Here is a 19,597-nt window from a genome sequence, read left to right as displayed (position 1 = left end):
TCTTCCAATTCACCATTTTGAAGGATAGTCAGAAATAGATTCACTAGGGTTTGTGCTTGTGGGTAAAGTTGTTTCTATATGGTTTGTAAGAGATGTGCACAACAATTAATACGCAGTTAGCTTAGACTAAGTGACTTTGTCCCTCTCTTTACATAGTTGCCAGTGTAGCGCAAAGGCGCCTGGCTGAGTTTCAGAAAGTACAGTAACGTTCAGGAGTGATAGTCTATTCATTGGGTTGGAGCTACCCTAAATGATAATTTTCTCTCAGTTGTCTATGTATCAGTAGGCAGACCAGGCAACATGCATGATATACGTGAGTACTTTGGCATGAAGTTTGCACTGCAGGCTTTTTGAAAAGATTGTGTCTTTTTATACACCATAGCTTTCTCATGACCTAACGCGTTTAAAGGAGCATTATGAAAAAAAGATGAAAGATTTGATGGCAAACACTGTGGGAGCAGTAGAGATTCAGCAACTAAAGCAAAAACATGAGCTGAAGGTAGTGTAGCTGATTTTTGTAACTAGCTATGTTTAAATGATTGCTTTTTCGAACACAGACAATGTTGTCTTTTTCTTTTAATAATGACCTTAAAAAGCAGGCAATAATTTATATGAAATGAGTTCTAAATGTGCTGGATTATTATGCAGTTTGTCTTAAAAGTACTTTGTCAAGGACCTTTTCTCATGCTTATATTTAATGGGAACAGTTTCAGAAGATGAGATAGGGCATTGTCCTTCCCTGCTGACTGGTGCCTTTATCCCGGAGTGTGAGCCAGGCATACAGCCCTGGTGCCTGCCTGAGACCCGGGTGAGCTCTGCAAGGCTAGTCTGACCCTGGGTCTCTGGCCACACAGGATCAAATTGTGGGAGTCAGAATCTCTGTGCTCTGCATTCTGAATGGAGCCAGTATGAAAAGGCTGGGTTTTTCCTGAAAGCTTTGGCTCAAACCGAGAAATTGCCTGATTGCAGCAAGACAGCTTTGTTTGTGTTCTGATGTCGCTGATGATGTCAGCACAGCTCTGAGAGTAGTGGTGATTTTTTGCCATGGTGGCATTTTGGGAAAGCAAAAGTACAAAGCAGTTTTTTTAATAAACATTTTCTAGCAAAACAACACTTAAATTTTTTGTTTTGCATGAAATTGCTCTTTGCTGTAGTAGTGTACTATAAAATTGTGCAATTCTTAATTAAATCAACTCATTTCTTCAATTAATGAAACTATTAGTTGTAACATTTTCTGCAAAACAGTGTTTATTTAAGAATATAGTTAATGTAGAGCTGAGACTAGGGGATTATCTTTAGGTCAGAAATACTTTGACAGAGTTAGTGGGACATTGGAAGATGGACGAGAACCCTGGCCGTTAATGACCTGTTCGTAGTATTTATTTGTTACAGAATGTAAATCTGAGCATTTCAGACTATTTTGAGTTCAGATGTTTGATGCAGAAGGGTTCTTAAGCATTTCTCCTATGTTAGGCTTGCATATGATATTGATGTGAAATAAGTCCCTTTCTCCAAGTTTGATTTTATTAAGAAAAAGTACAGGTGCTCAGGTCTGAGCTTTGATGGTTCTGTGTACTTACTATATATTCCTTTGACTTTGGGCTATATGAATAGCCTAAACTACTTGACAGTGTTCTTTTTAAAGATATTTTGATCAAAAGTATCCTGCATGGTATGCTCATATGTGTTCCTATTATTCACTGAACATGTAGACTGTATTTTTTATCTTACAGATGCAAAAGCTTATGAGAGCTGCTAGAGAAGGTACCAAAGATGGGCTCGAAAAGACAAAAGCAGCTGTGAAAAAGGGTCGTTCTTTCATTAGAACAAAATCTTTCATTTCTCAAGGTATGTTCCAATTATACTGTTTGTTACTCTCTCTAGTAATTTCTGAGATAGGAAGTGAATGGCCTAGCAGGTTTTTGTACCGGGAGCTGAGTACTGGATGCATGAAATCAGCTTTATATCCATAAAGTATAGTACAATATTCAGTTCCGATGACAGTATGGTCAATGCATCTTGAGTAGTTTTAGGTTTGGGGCAGGAACCTGAGTGACCTGAAAAACCTGAGGGCCACAGAGAAGGGTCCACTTAAAAACAGCAACAAAAAATCCCACCAAATAGTGTAATAGATGTGTTCGTATATGGGAATATGGAAATAATGTTAAGGCACTAAGTGTCATGGTTTAAGCCCAGCTGGCAACTAAGCACCACACAGCCGCTCACTCACTCCCCCCAGGTGGGGTGGGGGAGAGAACCAGAAGAGTAAAAGTGAGAAAACTCGTGGGCTGAGATAAAAACAGTTTAACAGGTAGAGCAAAAAACACCGCGCGGAGAAGCAAAGCAAAAGAAGGAATTAATTCACCACTTCCCGTCGGCAGGCAGGTGTTCAGCTATCTGCAGGGAAGCAGGGCTCTATCACGCGTAGCGGTTGCTCGGGAAGACAAACGCCATTACTCCGAATGTCCCCCCCTTCCTTCTTCCTCCCCCGGCTTTATATACTGAGCATGATGTCATATGGTATGGAAAAACCCTTTGGTCAGTTGGGGTCAGCTGTCCTGGCTGTGTCCCCTCCCAACTTCCCATGCACCGCCAGCCTACTCGCTGGTGGGGTGAGGAACAGAAAAGGCCTTGGTGCTGTGTGAGCCCTGCTCAGCAGTAACTAAAACATTCCTGCTTTATCAACATTGTTTCCAGCCCAAATCCAAAACACAGCCCCATACAATCCAAAACGCAGCCCCATACTAGCTGCTATGAAGAAAGTTAACCCCATCCCAGCCAAAACCAGCACACTAAGTTTGTCCAGTTCCCTCTTGAGTAACTCCTGAATGTCAGGAAAGGCTGCTGATATGACCTGGTTTTCAGTGGAGTGATAGTTGACTATTTAAAACGTTTGTTGTGGCCAAGGGATAACAAATGCTTTCCGTGCTTAAGAGTGGAATTAGGGGAAGAGACTCTTCTGCTTTATCACAGTTTGGTGATTTTTGATGAAAGCCGAGTTTGGATTGGGAAAACAGAAAGTGGTCTAAAGTCAAAAAGCTAAGCAGTATTTGTGTTCCTTCTCTAGTTAAGAAGAAACGTCAGCCCTCTGTCATGAGCCTCAGCAGCAGCAGTCCACAGTTAATTTTTGCAAGAGGCAGGGGGTAGTAACTGAATACAAACTTACTTCTTCTTCAGGATAAGTCAGAGAGGTAGTATGTCTTTCTGCTCAAGTTTCTGACCAAGTAATTGAATGGTTGTAACTTCAGAGCTTATAAAACTACAATTTTAGGAAGCTAAAACCACAAGACTGGAACAAGACATTTTTAGTCACCTAGCTAACATAAAGCTGCATTCTATCTGTAAGGACCAGGACACATCTTGAATCCCTGTCACGGTTGCTAACTGCTTCTGAACTTAGCTAATTCACAGACAGAAAATAGAAGGCTATTTGCACAAACTTTAATTATCAAAAATGTATTCTCAGCTTCTTGCTGTTGCACAGGAGAAAATGATCTGATTCAGCAGGGCAGTGTTACAGTGGACCTGGCATTCCTCCTTACATTTCTAGAGGTTAGGTAGCAGGCACAGCGTATCTCTGGATAGTTTAATCACTTAGCCACTTACCAAATCAGCAGGGAGCTGGTGACAAATTTGTCGAATAAACTCATTAATTCCTCCCAGCCAACAGATCTGCTTTCCTTACTTCCATTTTTATTCTAAGACACAGTTTCTCATACTGTTCTTTCTTTAGCTCTCCTTTGCTCTTGTCTGCTTGTTTGGCTGGCTGCATACTGCCACCTATCACTGCACTTTGGTGGTGCTTTTTGCATAAAATTAGTATGTAGGGAGCAATGCAGAATCCCTTACTGTCATTTCTGATGAAAGCAAACATTTTGGTACATTTGGCTACTTGCTTTAGGTCAGTTATGGAAGGTTGTATGGAATTTTTTAAGCTGGAGCATATTATGGGTGTGTTTAATTTCTTCCCAAAGGTCATTTATTTCAAAACTGCTGGCTCTGGAGCTGCAGTGTTTTAACCCTAGTTGTCATGTTGTGCATTCTGGACAGCCCTGTTCTCCTGGCTGTGAAGAGGGAGTAGAAGTCAAGCAAAAAGATGCATAGCCTGTCTCCCGTTGTGTGGATTTTAGGATTTTGAGATAAAGTTGTTCTGTATTTATGTGATTTCACAGGTGATACAGAAGTGCTGGGAAATTTCTTTTGTTTGATAAGTGAAAATAAGACTGCTGTGTAATTACTGTGCTGGGATGATAGGATCTTTGCTTCCCCCCCCCCCCCCCCCCCCTTTCTATCTACATGTTGTAAAAGTTGACATTTTGGTTATTCAATTATTTGTAGATCATAGATCATCATGTCTGGAAGAAGAGGAACTAAATTTATTTATTGATGTGGACTGTATGCATACAGAAGCAATTATGACTCCTATGCCTGAAGGATTATCGCAGCAGCAGGTAGTAAGCTCTTGGAAACATGGTCTTCTGCCTCTTTTTCCTCCCCTTCCACTCTACTTCAACGGCTCCCAGGTGCCTGGCTCTTCAAACATTGGCATTTAACATAAATTAAGTGGACATAAAATTCAGAACTGAATAAGTAGGTTTTTTGAAAATTGGTATGTGTGCATATAGTTGCATCAGTCCTGAATTCAGCCAGAGATGCAAAATGCTATTTTGCATTATAAAATTTTCTATAATAATCATATTGTTTCACTACCTGGACACTTCAACTAAATGTGATGGTTTTGAGTGAAAAATAAAAGTGTTTAAACATTTTTGAGTCAGAAGACATTGCTCCAGGTACCCCAGCATTTCTGTTTTGTATGTAGAGAATATCCTGTATGCTTTCTGAATCTCAAGGTTTCTCCTGATTAAAAAGAACTTGTCCCCAGTAAAGTCAAGTTTACAGAAGAGTATATTTTGCTGTTCTCCACTTCAAACTCAGTAGTCACTGTGGAAACCACTTCAAAAAACATTGAAATCAGCATCAGTAAGAAATTTTGGCTGAAAATAAATCATGTGGGTTCATGTTACTGTATTGTTATGACAAGTAATAACTATGAGAGTTTTTAGCTTCTTGTGGTGTCAAGTCATGAGTTGGTCAGTACCTTCAGAAAATGATCAAAAAAACCAAGTTAAGAGGCACTTGAGGATAGCAGTATAAGTTTTTTGGTTTGCTTGGTGAGGTTTATTTTTCTAATGCGTTTAGCACAGTGAAGTGCTAATCTTGTAACAATGCAACTACCAAACTGTGTTACGTTACTGTAAGATTCCATTATAATGTAAGATCTCAAGCATCAATCTGAATACTGTCTTTTCCTTCTTTTGAAATAGGGGTTTGAGAGTTTCAGTGGGGATTTTTGTAGGTAATTAAATGTACCCTCTTTTTGAAAACTAGAGCGCTCTTAGTTTGGAGCAAACTAGTAGTTGTTGTGTAGGTCATGATCTATGTTGCTTATCAAACCAGGAGGAGCTGCCCAACTGGGCAGGAATGAAGTTAGGAAAGCCAAAACTCAGCTGGAGCTAGCGAGGTGGGAAGGGCAACAATGAAAGGTTTCTTAGATGTACATTGGCAGCAAAAGGAAGGCTAAGAAAAATCTGGATCTGCTGCTTGATGAGGCAGGGACCTAGTGACAAAGGGCCCTGAAAAGATCAAGTTACTCAGTGCCACCTTTGCCTCAGCTTTTACTGGTGAGGTTTGTCCTCAGGCTTCTGAAGCCCCTGAGCCTAGAGGCAGGTCCTGCTGGAGTGAAGCATTACCTGCAGTTAGGGGGTACTGAGGCTAGTTGGACATAGAGGTGTGGGATGGATTTAAGGGTGCTGAGGGTAAGCCCTTTCTCTGTTGTCTGAGATCACAGTGATCAGAAGACTGGAATAAAGTAAATGTCGCAGTCTCATTCTCAAGAAGAGCAAGAAGGAGGATCCAGGCTGGCCTCACCTCAGTCCCTGGGAAGGTGATGGAGCAAATGCTCCTGGGAGCTATTTTTGGGTTTGGAAGGACAGGAGAGTGACTGGGAACAGTCTGCATAGACAGACCAGAGTCCATTTGTGCCTGACCAGCCTGAGTCCTTTTGAGATGGCTGGCTTGTGGACAGAGGAGAGCAGAGGATGTCATTTACGTCTGCTTTAGCAAGGCTTTCAGCAGTCTCCTGAAGTACCGTTGTAGCCGTATCGGTAAGATATCATTTGTATGGGTGGACTGGAAGGTGGGTGGAAAACAGGCGAGGACACTGTGCTCAGAAGGTTGTAGTCAAGAGTACAAAGTCCAGCAGGTGCCCAGTGTTAGTGGTGTTTAATGCCTTTATTAACGATCCAGATACCAGCTGCAGAGCACATTTGGAGGTGATACCAAACTGGAGGGATGCGGCAGGCTGTGTGTGGGAGGGTGGGGCTGCTGGTCAGTGTGGCTTTGAAGGGCTGAGGTTGACAGAAAAAGTTGAGCAGCTCAACAGAGGCCAACACAAGTCTGGCTCTGGGATGGAGTAACCCTGTGCCATGGCACAGGCTGGGGCTGGCAGACTGCATAGCAGCCCTGGGCATCCTAGCTGGAGAGGGTGAAGGCCAGAAGCCCCTTCCAACCTGGACTGCTCTGCCACGAATGAGCTGACTGTATGAATGTGCTTGTTTTAAACAGCAGGTGGCACGATAGCTTTTGTTTAAAACCTGGTGCCTGTTTAAATATTATGTCCCGCATTGGGTCTCAGTCGTGATAGCTTTTGCTTTGTTTCAATACTGGGACCTGAATTCTTATGGTGAATTGTTTATGTTTGTATGCTACTGTTACCAGCAAAAATGTGAATATAAATGTAAGACTTGCCTTGTAAAATGCAAGCCTCTCATAAGTTGTGCCTATCTATTGCAATAACCTGTAGGCACTATTAAGTATCTATTTTGTGTATTATAGAGCCTGAAAAAAACGTTTTCCACAGATGTTTATTCTTTTCAGAAGAATGAACTGTGACTAAAAGTAGAGTTAGTATCCTTTATCAGAGTAGCTGATACATTATGCCAAATAAGACACTGCTAAATCCATTCTAAACACAAATTAGACACAACTAATTTTACCGTATATATCTTTAAGCAAGGCCTCAGATCATTTTGAAGTCTTCCTTTGAAATGCCAGTACTGGAAGGAAAATCCTTGCATAACCTGCACTTAACTTAATAATGCAAAATACAATTGTGGAGAATTAAAGGCAGCTGTGGTGGAGAAGGCAGAAGGCCATGGGGATCAGAGAGAAGCAAGTTTGAGATTTGAGTTTCATGGTCATTTAGGCTGACTTAAAATAGCAAAAGAAGCAGTTTTGCCTTCCCTTGTAGTTGTGGGAAGTGGTTTGATCCTGCCCTTATGCTGTCTTCTCCCTCAGAGTCCTGCTTTTGAAAGCCTTGGGAAGAGCTGGATTCGGAAATGGATTTGGGTGAAAACAAATCCTTAAAACCAGCAAGAAATCTAATCAGTAACAGTAAGAAGTTTAGATTTTAAACCGAATACGTTCCCCAGTCCTTCCTGTCACGTCATCGGCATGCAATGTGCATTTCAGCTGAATTGCAGAAGCAGGAGGTGTGATAAATAGCCTGTAGTTTGTAAACATGAAATATGGTATTATTTCCTGAAGCTCTTACAACTCTGTCAACTGGTATGAATATAGACGAGATGGAGTTTTCACTTATGCATGGTAATGCCCAAAAAAGAAAGCTAACTTGCTGGGGTACTTGCTCAGTGGTACAGTTTATATGGTCTTAACCTTAAAAAGGCAATTAATGTTTGCTTGTTTGTCCTTCAGGTTACTCCTAATAAATTTATAAAACATATTAAAAAAAGAAAATTAATCTTGAAGACTGATTTTTGAAAGCTGGTTACCTATTTTGTTGCAGCAATTCATCGCAGTATCCAACATCATCTATACCTATTATTATTTATATGAATGCCTAAATTTATACATCTAAAATTAAAAGACAAGTTTCAAAAGTAGAGCTTGGAATTGCAACAGTCAGCAAAGATTATAGATATAGATACAATAACTCTTGTTATTTTAAAAAAAAAAGTTGTTACTTTAAAATAAATAACTTTAGAGTAATACTAAATTTAATTACTTTTGAAGAGGTACAGTATTATTTTATTGCAGTTCCAGTATGGAAATTGCTTTGTGTTTCTTGTTTTATTAATGTGAGAATTTTGTCATTAGCATTCCCAACTATGATGAACAATTAGCTGATTAGAGCTTCAGACAAAACTTTGTTTCTTAACAGGTGGTGAGAAGGTATATTTTGGGCTCTGTAGTTGACAGTGAGAAGAATTATGTGGATGCTCTCAAAAGAATCCTGGAGGTACCGTAATATCTTTGCATTTTATAATTTGAAAATTTGAAAATAGTAAAATGCTTAAAGAATCTGTAGTATGACTCACATACATTTTGCTACACATGCTTCATGCCAAACATTTAGAGATTTTGTGTGTGTATACTGTTACATAAGTTGTCTTTTTCTACTTGTAAAACCCATTTTTTTGTATGTTTCTTTAAATCCATGTATGTTTTTTCCCCACAGCAATATGAGAAACCCCTTTCAGAAATGGAACCAAAATTACTGAGTGAAAGAAAACTCAAAATGGTCTTTTATCGAATTAAGGAAATTCTTCAGTGCCATTCAATGTTTCAGATTGCGCTGGCGAGTCGTGTATCTGAGTGGGACTCTCTTGAAATGATTGGTGATGTCTTTGTTGCTTCAGTAAGCAAATGCATCTGAACAGATAATCTGTTTTTATTTTAGGCTTGTTATTCCATCTCCATCTCTCTCTCTAACTTGGCTACTTTATTCCCCTATTCTCTAATGCCTGTGGCAACTGTCATAGTATGCTGGTACCATCCTGGTAAGGAAACTGACACCAACCCATCTCTTTGGCTTGGTTGGCAGATGTGAAAGGATTGTGGGCAAAATTTTCAGGCTTTGATCAAGCTTTCAGACACTTAAGTAAACAGTTTATTTTTCTGAGGAGATAGAGATTCACAAACCCAGCAAAATTAAGGTGAGATTGATGTTCAGCATCTCTTGAGTAGGTAGTCTTACACAGTATGTTTGTTGGGAGTAGAAAAAAACCACAGTAGGTGATGTCATGAATTCCTGGATTTGAACTGAGCCTGGGGCACAGGTAAAGAGTATTTGTAAAACACTGTCCATCCGGTAAAGGACTGAACTAGCCACTGCTTTAAATTAGAGAAAATAAGAAGTGGCCTTGGTTGATAGAAAGACATTGTTCCCACCATGAGTGTGTGGATGGAAAAGGCTGCCTATTAGTTTGAGTACTTTGTTTTGTTGCCACCCAGCTCCTGGGAAATTACCAGCTTTTCATGCCTGCTGCAAGAGACCTGGGATCTGTGTCTCTGAATACTTTGGCCCTATTTCAGTCAAAATGAAACAGTTACTAAAGATTTTCTGCTTAAAGCAAACCTGTCTTGTTTTGACTGAAGCAAGTTAGGTAGTGTTAATGAGACCAGCTCTGCAGAAGAGAGCGATAAAATTGCTAAGGAGGCAGTGGGCAGTGATCTTGCCCTTCATATGGCTGTTTGCAGGTCACACAATCTGTCTGCTTTCCTGGTAAACCCTTACCACCTGAAGATGGGGCATGAAGACTGTGGGACTTTGCTGTTTCACCAAATCTAGAAGATAGGCAGCAGTGAGATGATCAGGGAGTCCCAGCAGCTGCTTTGAATCTCAGTGGATGCCCTCTGATTTCCCAGAGTCCCCAGGCTCTACCCTAGTGTGGTAGCCAAGATGAAGCTATTTCTGTAAATTTACATTTTGTAATTCACAGCTGTTACATCTTTAGGTTTCCAATCTGTCTTCTACAGAAAGGTTATTTTGGGCATCACCAGTACTTCTCTAAATCTAGCACTAGACCAGGCAAAGCCCTTAGCTCCAAGCAAGGCGAGTCCTTAATGGTCAGAGGTTTAGATAGTTATGCTTTCAGGGATCTTTTGTATTTATAGTTAAGGTTTATCCTTTTATGTTTTCAGTTTTCTAAATCTATGGTATTGGATGCGTACAGCGAATATGTAAACAACTTCAGTACAGCAGTAGGGATTCTCAAGAAAACGTGTGCCACCAAACCTGCCTTTTTAGACTTCTTAAAGGTGAGTTCATTCAGTCTTAAAACAGCTGGGAATATGATGTAAATAAGACAGTATAAATTATAAGTTAGGAAGAAATTTGGCTGCTGATACTGTATATTGTGTGACTGTTTTCAGGACTTTGTTTTTACATTTCATGGGTTTGGCACAAAAAATCCCCAGAGAATTCACTTCCACTACTGTATTTGCAGAATAATAACATGATGTTAGATCTAGGATGTATTTTGAAGTGCAGAATGGTTTTGTTGTTGTTCAGATCAGTTTATTGGTGTTTGCATGACTGTACTTTGCAAAACATTGGGATTCTTTCACAGCAGGTGAGCTTCAAATAATAGTTTACCATCTGAGGCCTCTTCTTATTTGGGATTTATTTTACTTCTGACTTCTTTATTGTATTGTGCAGGGTATTGTAACTAGATTTCTGTTCCACAACAATTTCCTAGTATTTTGAAAATCATGTTTCCAGTTTGGGGTTGAAATTGAAAATTTTTGTGCAGAATGCATACTACCTTGATGAATATGATGCTTCTGATGATGCGCATTGAGAGCCTGGTACATGCAGTAGAAGTGCTGCGAATATCTAGGGACGATACCTTACAGAGGGTACACAAAAGCCCTTGCAAGGCTTTTAGGCTGTCTGTGACACTGCTGAGAGCGTGTAAGCTCTGCTTGTCCCATTCCCCGAGTGTCCTGGATTGAGTTGTGCCTCTCAGAGCTGTCACCCTGTCAGGTCTGTTGCAGGGTCCACCAAACACTGAAATTGGGTGCCCCAGGCAAACTAAACAGTGAAGCTCTTAGGTTGCCTAGAGAGGGGTGGTAGGGGGGCTGATTCCTGATCTGTCTTCAGATTTTAAAATTAACAACACCTTTTTGGAGCGTGGCCAGCACTACACAGGATTATATTCTGGAAGCCTTAGGCACCACGAAGATCAAACTCTAGTGAGCATATAGTCAGTTCATACCTCTCCCACTGTTAAAAGCCCGTTGTTCCAATAGAGGCATAACTTACACCTCTCATCACTGCTTGTCATTGCCGTCACTGGTACTGCTCAGAGCTGGGGACTCACAGCTGAAGTTTGAGGACAGAAGACATTTCTGTACCTTCCTTTTTTTGTTTGCCCACCAGCAACGAAGACCAGAATCTTCACTGCTGCTGTTTGGGCAAAAAAAAAAGTTCGTGACGATAAGTATGCAAACAAACTGTTGTAATGCTGATAGTTGTAGCAATAAACAGCAATTTAAGCACAACACCAGTTTAATATTGTTTGGGTTTGCTTTTTTTTTGATATTGAGTATATCCTCTACTCTCCATGTTTTGGGTTAGCTGTGATTCTGGCCAAAATATTTCCAAATGCTGAAATGTCTTATGCAAACAGGGCTTTTCTGCACAGGCAAATGAAATTTGTCTGGATTTATCTGCCAGTCCCCATAACCAAAATAATGGATTCTTGTGTTTTTCTTTCCAAACATAAATCAATGTTCTTTTCCTTAGTTTCTTTTAATAAAGAAAATGAAAATACCTTTTTGTTGGCATAGCACTGAGATTATGATCACAGAATCACAGAATCACAGAATCACTACGGTTGGAAAAGACCTGTAAGATCATCAAGTCCAACCTGGAAAAAAAAAAAAAAAAAAAAAAAAGAGAGAGAAAAAAAAAAGAAGAAAAAAAAAAAAGCCAACCACCACACAACAACAACAAGCCACAACACACCAAAAACCAACCCACCCAACACCACACAGCACCATGTCCATCAAGCTACATGCCACAATGCCACATCCACACGCTCCTTGAATACCTCCAGGGAGGGTGACTCTACCACCTCCCTGGGCAGCCTATTCCAATGTTTCACTACTCTCTCAGTAAAGAACTTTTTCCTAATATCTAGCCTGAACCTCCCCTGGCGCAACTTGAGGCCATTTCCTCTAGTCCTGTCACTAGTCATTTGGGAGAAGATGTTTTCCTTAGATTTCCTCTTAAAAACACATAGGTAGGTAGAGATTTATAGTCTCTTAGCCCCAAGAAGCAGAGCAGCAATAGTAAATTACAGACTATAAGTCAACAGATCGCTTAAATTTTTCAAATTTAAGACCTCAACAAGTACATTCCCTTTGTTGTGCTTGAAGTTAAGCAGACATTGCAGTGCACTTGCTTATGTAAAATGCATGAATGTGCTGTATCGATATGTACATAGGTGCTGCATTGCTGGTGTGGCTTTATCCCAGCTGTATTTATTTAAGGAGGAGATTTCAGTTCAGTGACATGCCATCATTATAATAGTGATTTTTTTTTTTTTTAAGATTTCATATTTTTAAATGAAATCTTTATAGTAAATGGAATCTTTACAGTACCACTGTTACAATTAATGTAAATGACGTAGAAGAATTTTTGGGAAATGTTTTCCTTTCATTCTGTAACTGATGGAAATATGCTCACGGTAGTAAACAGTGTGGCTTTCTTGCATTGCAGCAGTGCCAGGAGTCAAGCCCTGATCGAATTACACTGTATGGTTTAATGATGAAACCTATCCAGCGCTTTCCACAGTTCATTCTACTATTGCAGGTAAATGATGTTTACCAAAGGGATGCTCCTGTTGCATTCTTATTTGGTTTGCTTGTGGGATTGTCTGGTAGCTGTCTTCTGCTGGAGGAGCACACAGCAGTGGAAGTGACCACTGGATCATGGGGAAGTAACAAAAAATTTTAGTGCATCATAACATGTTGATCTCGTAGTCTGATTGCAGGGTCAGGCTGTAAATACACTGCAGGAAAATCTTCGTAAACTAGATTTACTGTAGATTACTTGCTAGGTTAGATTTAGCTTGTAAATCACTTGGCAGTAAAGCTGTAGTTCAAATGTGCAGCTTGTTCGTATCAGTTCATTAGCTAATAACACTTCACAACACCACTAGGAACTTTGTGGCATTACTTTTCATTTAGGAAAAATACAAAAGAATGTAATTCATGCCTTGCGTTGTTCAGAAAGTATGTGGGATGTGCGAAAAAAGTGCGCTCGCTCCATAACTACTTGGTTCACAGGACCTGCTGGAGTGTGTTGCAGCTTCCTTCTGACCTGCAGTGTCTTATTTTCCTTCCCACGGAAACCTGGGATTTGACAGGGAGTCCTTGGGTCTCTTCTTAACAGGGAGTCAAGCTGTAGGAAGAGCACAGTTCCGCAGCGCAGACCTGCTCCAGACCAGCTTACGCTGTTTGTAACTCCTTCCAGACCACAGCAGGTCTATCCCAGCAAGCGCTACGAGTTAACTGTGTTTTGCAGGTGCCACAGAGGAGGACAGGCTTTGGGATGCAGGTCCAGGAATTATTATGGGATAAGGAGCAGAGGTCGTCATGGGGGGACCATGTGGGTAGCTAGTCGTGGCGAGAGTTTTTGAGTCAGCAAAAGAAATTGAGCGTATTGTGGCAGGAAGCTGTAGTGAATACTTAGGGATTTTTAAGCGCAGCGGGAAAGAAGCAAAAGTTTCATTCAAATTGTTCCACTGCATGCCTACAAAAGGGGAAGATTTTTAGAGGGTCTTGCAACCTCCACGAAATAATGTCAGTGTTTTAGTGTGGGATAATAACAGTAATAAAGATAACACAATATTATTATGATAGTAAATACCAGAAAATTTTAATTTTAAATCATTGTATACAGACACCTACATATTATACGACAATATTGGTTTTCAAATTAAGCTTAATGTTATGTGCATTTTTTAATTTAAATTTGCATTATTTACATTTTTTACATTTATTTTGAAGTTTCTTTGCTGTATTTTCTTCCTGTAAATAAACAGTATGTGACCCCATTTGATATCTTTTTTAAGGACTATTAAGGTATTTGGGACAATAAGGAATGTGCTGTCTGAATATTCATTAGGTGTTCATTGGTCTTGTTCTTTAGTAGTACTTAGGTAAAGAATGTACCAGTAACGTTACATCCTGTACTCTTTTGAACTTGACTTTGAAATTAAATCTGATTTTTGTTTTGTTTTGTTTTATCACTTCCCCTCAGGATATGTTGAAGAATACTAATAAAGGACATCCCGACAGATTACCTCTACAGATGGCTCTTACGGAACTCGAAACACTGGCAGAGAAGTTAAATGAAAGGAAAAGGGATGCAGATCAGCGCTGTGAAATAAAACAAATAGCAAAAGCAATGAACGAACGTTATCTGAACAAGGTTAGGAAGTAAGAATATGTGATGGAAGAGTTAGCATATTATTAGTTTCTGGGCCTTGAGCAATCTTTAGAATAGACACCAAAGAGACGCCTGAGGTTTTTCTGTCATGGACAACAACATGGGGTCATTCTAGTTGTAGATGTGAGATGAGAGCTACCTCCAGGACTGAATAGGCTCACCGGTTAAACCACTACGTGCTGGAGTGGGCGACATGCTGAAATAGCATAGCACTTAAATGTGCTGTGAAAGAAGGGATGAGGGATGGAAACAGAAGTTTTGGAAGCTATGATTTTTTTTCACCAGAGGACCTTTATTAGTGTGGAAGATCTTCAGAGCAATTACGTTCCATTTGAAGACCAAAAACCCCTGCAGGCCATATTGCTGGCAGCAGAAGTTACCGTTTCTCTAAATGAAAAGCAAATCAGTAAAGAGGCTTAATTCGCTTGGTAAATCCACCTGTGAATGCTTGTACTAGAGTGGCAAATGGTAACCTGTTGTATTTTATTTTGTTTTTTGCACTGGATGTTAGATGTACCATGTATAATATACAATGTTGATTGTTTTTAAAATCTAGCTACTCAGCAGTGGAAACAGATACCTCATACGGACTGATGATATGGTTGAGACGGTTTACAATGACAAAGGAGAAATTATCAAAACCAAAGAACGGCGACTTTTCATGTTAAATGATGTGCTGATGTGTGCAACAGTAAATATTCGGTAAGACTTGATACATATTTTTTAAATGATCATTCAAGCTTCAGCTGGAATAAATGACACTGCAAATTTTATTGTTGTTTTTACCATGGCTAATGATTTCTAGCAGTAGTCATAATAAATGGATTTCTTACAGTCCTCTAAATTGCCTGCTGATGTTTGGAAGTTCTAGAGTAAATTTTTAAGAAAATTATGTCAGTTGGAGATTACAGATAAAATGCTCTTTAGTGTCTAGTTATGGCTGTGTATTAGTCTTTAGCATAGTGCAGGCATGGCAACGTAGGATTTTTTTCTCTTCCTAAAATTCATAGTGTTACACACACGAATCTGTAACTTGACACAAGTTGCAAATTAAAAAAAAAAACAAACCATGAAGCTGATGCATGTAGGCAGAAAAAACCTGGAACTCACTAACAAAGTTCCATCTGGGGAAGGGGTTTTATCTCTGAGACCAAACATTGAGGGACTAAAGCTGAGGTGCTTTGAAGAAAGCATTTTTTCATTGTGCCTTCTGTGTTTTAGTTGGCTGTCGTTATTACTGTTACTATACCTCTGTATATGCCAAGGTCACACTCGCATTCAAATGTTGCTTGTACCGTAAATTGCTTTATATGATGGTGCATTCTGACAGAGAAAATGTGGACCATTAAAATTTTCCAAGAACAGCTTTTCTTAAGTATAATACGAGTTGATATCTTAGCTTGTGATTGAAGTGTAAATACAGTACATATTTTTGTAATTGTGTGAATGCTTGGTCTCATGTTAGTGAGTGAGAGGTGCCATGTGATAACTGCACTTCAGAAAATGAACAAACTTATGTCAATTATCGTGTGATTCTTTTCCTTTACAAATTCTTCAGTTCTTTAGTAACACCTGGATATTTTCTCATGGTTGTTTGTAAGAAAATTGCTTTTAACCACTTATATTTTATCTTCTTCCATACCATCATTGTGTTGGATTTTCTGTCATTGTCCCTGAAGTGGCAATGTGCAGTCTGTTTTCATTTTCCGTGTGAAAAGTTCATGATTATGCCAAATCTCTGGGTTCCTTACTAAATCAACAGTTCTGGTTGTCACAGCACTGTTGTTCCCGCGGGCATTAACTGGTCCTGAGCAACCTTCTTTGGGATGGTAATTGGGCATGCCTCTGTCATTGGTGTTTGCTAACTCCTGAAAACATTTAATTATGGTTTTCTCTAGCAGTTAGGGTTTGCTTTCCAACTGGCTTATTTATATAACAATGGGTTTTTAGAATAGTTGAATGCACTTTTAGCTTTATTCACTAGCAAAAAAAGGATTTGTGACTTCCTTGGGGTGTTCGGTTGTGGGTGGGTCCCCCTGCAAGCTGCATGTGTGGATTTAGGATTCATCCATGATTTCATGGACCGCTCCTAGATTTTTACTGTAGAAGGAACTACCTTTGTCATGCAAAATATGGTTAGGGTAGGGACTGAAGGAAATCATCTGCCAGATTTCACATGACACCTGTATCCAGGCCAGAAGTTTTTGTTCAAAATAAGCGTATGTTATAGAATGTACTGCTTGCCTGTTCAGCTCGTGCAGGATGAGCTTTATTTCTCTTCATTTTAGCTGTATAGAAGTTAGGCATCTTACCTAAGCTAGGCTTCTGTTATAGTAGTGGTTTTCAAGGTGCACACCTGCAGATTCACCCTGGAGCTGTAGACTTCTTCAGAAGCTTTACACATACACGTAGCTACGCCATTACTATCCACAGTGAGCTTCCTCAGTGTGCTTTTTCCTCTGAAATGCCTGTTGTGATACACACTTCCCTTAGCAGCAGCAGCTCATGTGGGATTGTTCTCAGAAGCAACAGCAGTTGCAAAGGTCTGCTGTGGAGAACATCCTGGGCTGTGGGGCTCAGCAGAAATGTTAGCTTGTCAGCCCTTGGGAGGTTACATTGCCCTTCTTGCTACCAGTGGTCATTCAAAGGTCCCATCATCCTTATTTCCCTAAACGTAGCAGTTACTTCTTTTTAGCACTGTTTCAAGTACTGTCCTGAAAGACAGCACAATCCAAAAGAATTAGGAAAAGATGGAGCCGTGGTGTCATCCTAAGCACTTGTAGAAGGATGTCAAAATGCACATTGGTCTTAAAAGACAGTAATTTATGTTTTTCTATAGAAATGTAGGGACTGTTGTTAGCAGTCCTATGCTGTTTGTAAACAAGATTATCTGCACCTGCATAGCTGCTCTTTGCACTCACAGGAAAGGTCAGTCACAAAAGTCAGCCTGATGCATGTTTGTTTCAAGTTGTGCATGGTACTCGGACTGATAAACAGCAGATTTTTAGAAGCTAAAACAAATAAATAGGATGCCATGAAACATAGTTGCTTGTCACAGCAATGATTTGTGCATCTTCCAGCTCTTCCTATGAAAGCAGTGGCACCGTGGCAACTGGCCAGAGGTATTTATTGAAGTGGAGCGTACCGCTGGGACAAGTGGAAGTCATAGAGTATGGCAGCAGTGAGGGCCAAGGAGAGAACTGCAGGTTTCCACCGCAGCACTCTGCTGAAAATGTCGTCATTAACTCTAAGCCAAGTAAGTGACAGGAGTTATTGACGTTTACAGACTTTTTTGTTAAAATCCATATTTGAATTTCAGTGGGCTACTGAAAACAAAGGAAAGCATTTTGTGCATGAAGATTTCTATAACATGAACAGTAATATAACCTCTTTCTTTGGAAAACTGAGAATCCATAAAGTGATAGCCAGTCTCCTGCCTTGGAACATGAATTACTTGTATTTGTCCTGGTTTAAAGTTTTATGCATGAATGCATAAAGAGATTTAAAGCATGAATGTGTGTGGGCATGCAAAAAGGTTGTTTTGGTGTGGTGTACCAGCTGTCCCATGGTAGCTGGTCATGCATATCTTCTTTATCCCATAGTTAAAGCAAAGAAGTCTCTCAGCCCATTGTTGTGGAATTAGAGTCTGGACTCAAGTGGTTACTGCAGGGTAGAAGTTACTTCTCTCCAGCCCATAGTATCGCACCCTTCAAACATAGTAACAAGTGCTTCAGAAAAAAACTTCAATTTTAATTTTAATGAATCTTTTAAACGATATGCCAGGAGGTAATTTCCTCCTAACCTCTCTCCAAAAATGACCTCAAGCTTTGAAGTTTGGAAATTCTTTCTGTGCTCATTAATCCCCCCTTACAACACTGCCAACTACCCTCAAGAGATGTATGAATTTCAAGAGTTTACTCAGTAGCTAGACTTTCATATATAACGAGTTATTTTTATATCCTGTATTTTGCCTAAAAGCTGTATTTTTAAGTGCATTTAATATACCTAGATTGTGGTGCTTATTAATGGACTATAATTTACACGGGTTTCAGTGCTAGCTCTGGGCATTATTTCACACTACATTTATTTAATTTTGCACCCTTGGCCTCATGAATTTTCCCACAGTTGTGCCGTAAGGAGGCATAAATGTTATATTTCGAATGATCTGAGGTGCAGCTGCAGCATTTAATACCCCCCATATTCTCCAGGATGGTTATTGTCAGGTCTTCTTGCTCCTCCCTTTGTAAATAGCCACTTAAAATTTTTATAAGTACTTATGTCTCAATTTCAAGGATGACTTCATTCTTGTAACTTCTTTTAAGCATTAATGGGCTACTTAGACAACGAGATTAAAGCTCTTACATTATGATTTAGTAGCTGCTGTATGCATGACCCCGAGAGGAGTGTATATAAGGGACCGTATTGCTTAGAATTGGGGGTCCCTCTCGTAGGTGAGTGTAGGAGGAACAGCTTATTGAATATTCCTACTCTGACTTTGTGCAGCAGTTTCACAGCCAATTTAGACCAAATCCTTGCCTGTTCACAAGATCAGATGGGGAAGTGGAGCATGAGAGGCGAAAGAAAAACTCTTGCCCAAATGGTCACGTACAACCTACTTGAACCTCTTGGCTTTGAGGTTTGTCAGCTTCATGATGTTTGGTGATAGCATCACAAAAAAATGAAATTACTTTGTACATCATCTGTAGTCTCAACCTTCAGATTAAATGGTACTCAATAGGTAAAAGATGAGCTGAACTAATTGTAATCTTGGTAAGCTCTGATCGTTGTATTAATTCTTCTAATAAAAGGGATCAAAATATAAGAATTAAAAAGGATATGAAGGATACTGATTATACAAATGAATAAATCTTCCCTCAGCTTTAATCAAACCTTTCTGCCAAGTGATCCAACTAAATTAAATATAACCAATCATGAAGGAGGAAGAGCGTAGCCTTGCTATTTGCATGTACTGCTGTGTCTGTGCTAGCTGTTACTCAGAATGCAGACTTATCTGAATTGGCCTGTATAGACAAGTTTGAATACGCACCTAATTGTGTTAGTTATTCTGTAGAGTTGCCCCTTTTGTTCCAGTCATCTGGGCTGCTAAAGATTACAGAAGCTCAGAAAGTACAGCCTTCCTGCAGAGGGAAAGGACTGGTAAGACTTTGTGTAATGGTTCGCTGTTGCTTGTTTATTTGCACCCACCAAGATGCTGCATTTTATAATTGATGATGACACAATCTTTCTCATGATAGTATTGTGTCATTGGTGAGA

The 19,597-nt window shown here is 39.7% G+C and overlaps 1 protein-coding gene across 1 annotated transcript in view; it reads left to right on the top strand.

The window, feature by feature from the left end:
* The window catches only part of ARHGEF10 (Rho guanine nucleotide exchange factor 10), an 85,118-nt gene that overhangs the window by 12,478 nt on the left and 53,043 nt on the right, over nucleotides 1–19,597 (top strand). The window contains exons 8-17 of the mRNA XM_059830836.1: nucleotides 383–499; nucleotides 1,734–1,848; nucleotides 4,339–4,451; nucleotides 8,243–8,320; nucleotides 8,540–8,719; nucleotides 10,006–10,122; nucleotides 12,590–12,682; nucleotides 14,135–14,305; nucleotides 14,880–15,025; nucleotides 17,404–17,579. Coding sequence (XP_059686819.1) covers nucleotides 383–499; nucleotides 1,734–1,848; nucleotides 4,339–4,451; nucleotides 8,243–8,320; nucleotides 8,540–8,719; nucleotides 10,006–10,122; nucleotides 12,590–12,682; nucleotides 14,135–14,305; nucleotides 14,880–15,025; nucleotides 17,404–17,579 — 1,306 coding nt within the window. The remainder of the gene's footprint in view (nucleotides 1–382; nucleotides 500–1,733; nucleotides 1,849–4,338; nucleotides 4,452–8,242; nucleotides 8,321–8,539; nucleotides 8,720–10,005; nucleotides 10,123–12,589; nucleotides 12,683–14,134; nucleotides 14,306–14,879; nucleotides 15,026–17,403; nucleotides 17,580–19,597) is intronic.

The sequence above is a fragment of the Gavia stellata genome, chromosome 2, assembly GCF_030936135.1.
Source record: "Gavia stellata isolate bGavSte3 chromosome 2, bGavSte3.hap2, whole genome shotgun sequence".
Lineage (NCBI taxonomy): Eukaryota > Metazoa > Chordata > Aves > Gaviiformes > Gaviidae > Gavia > Gavia stellata.
The sequence above is the reverse complement of the archived record's forward strand: the minus strand, read 5'-3'. Positions and strand labels throughout refer to the sequence as shown.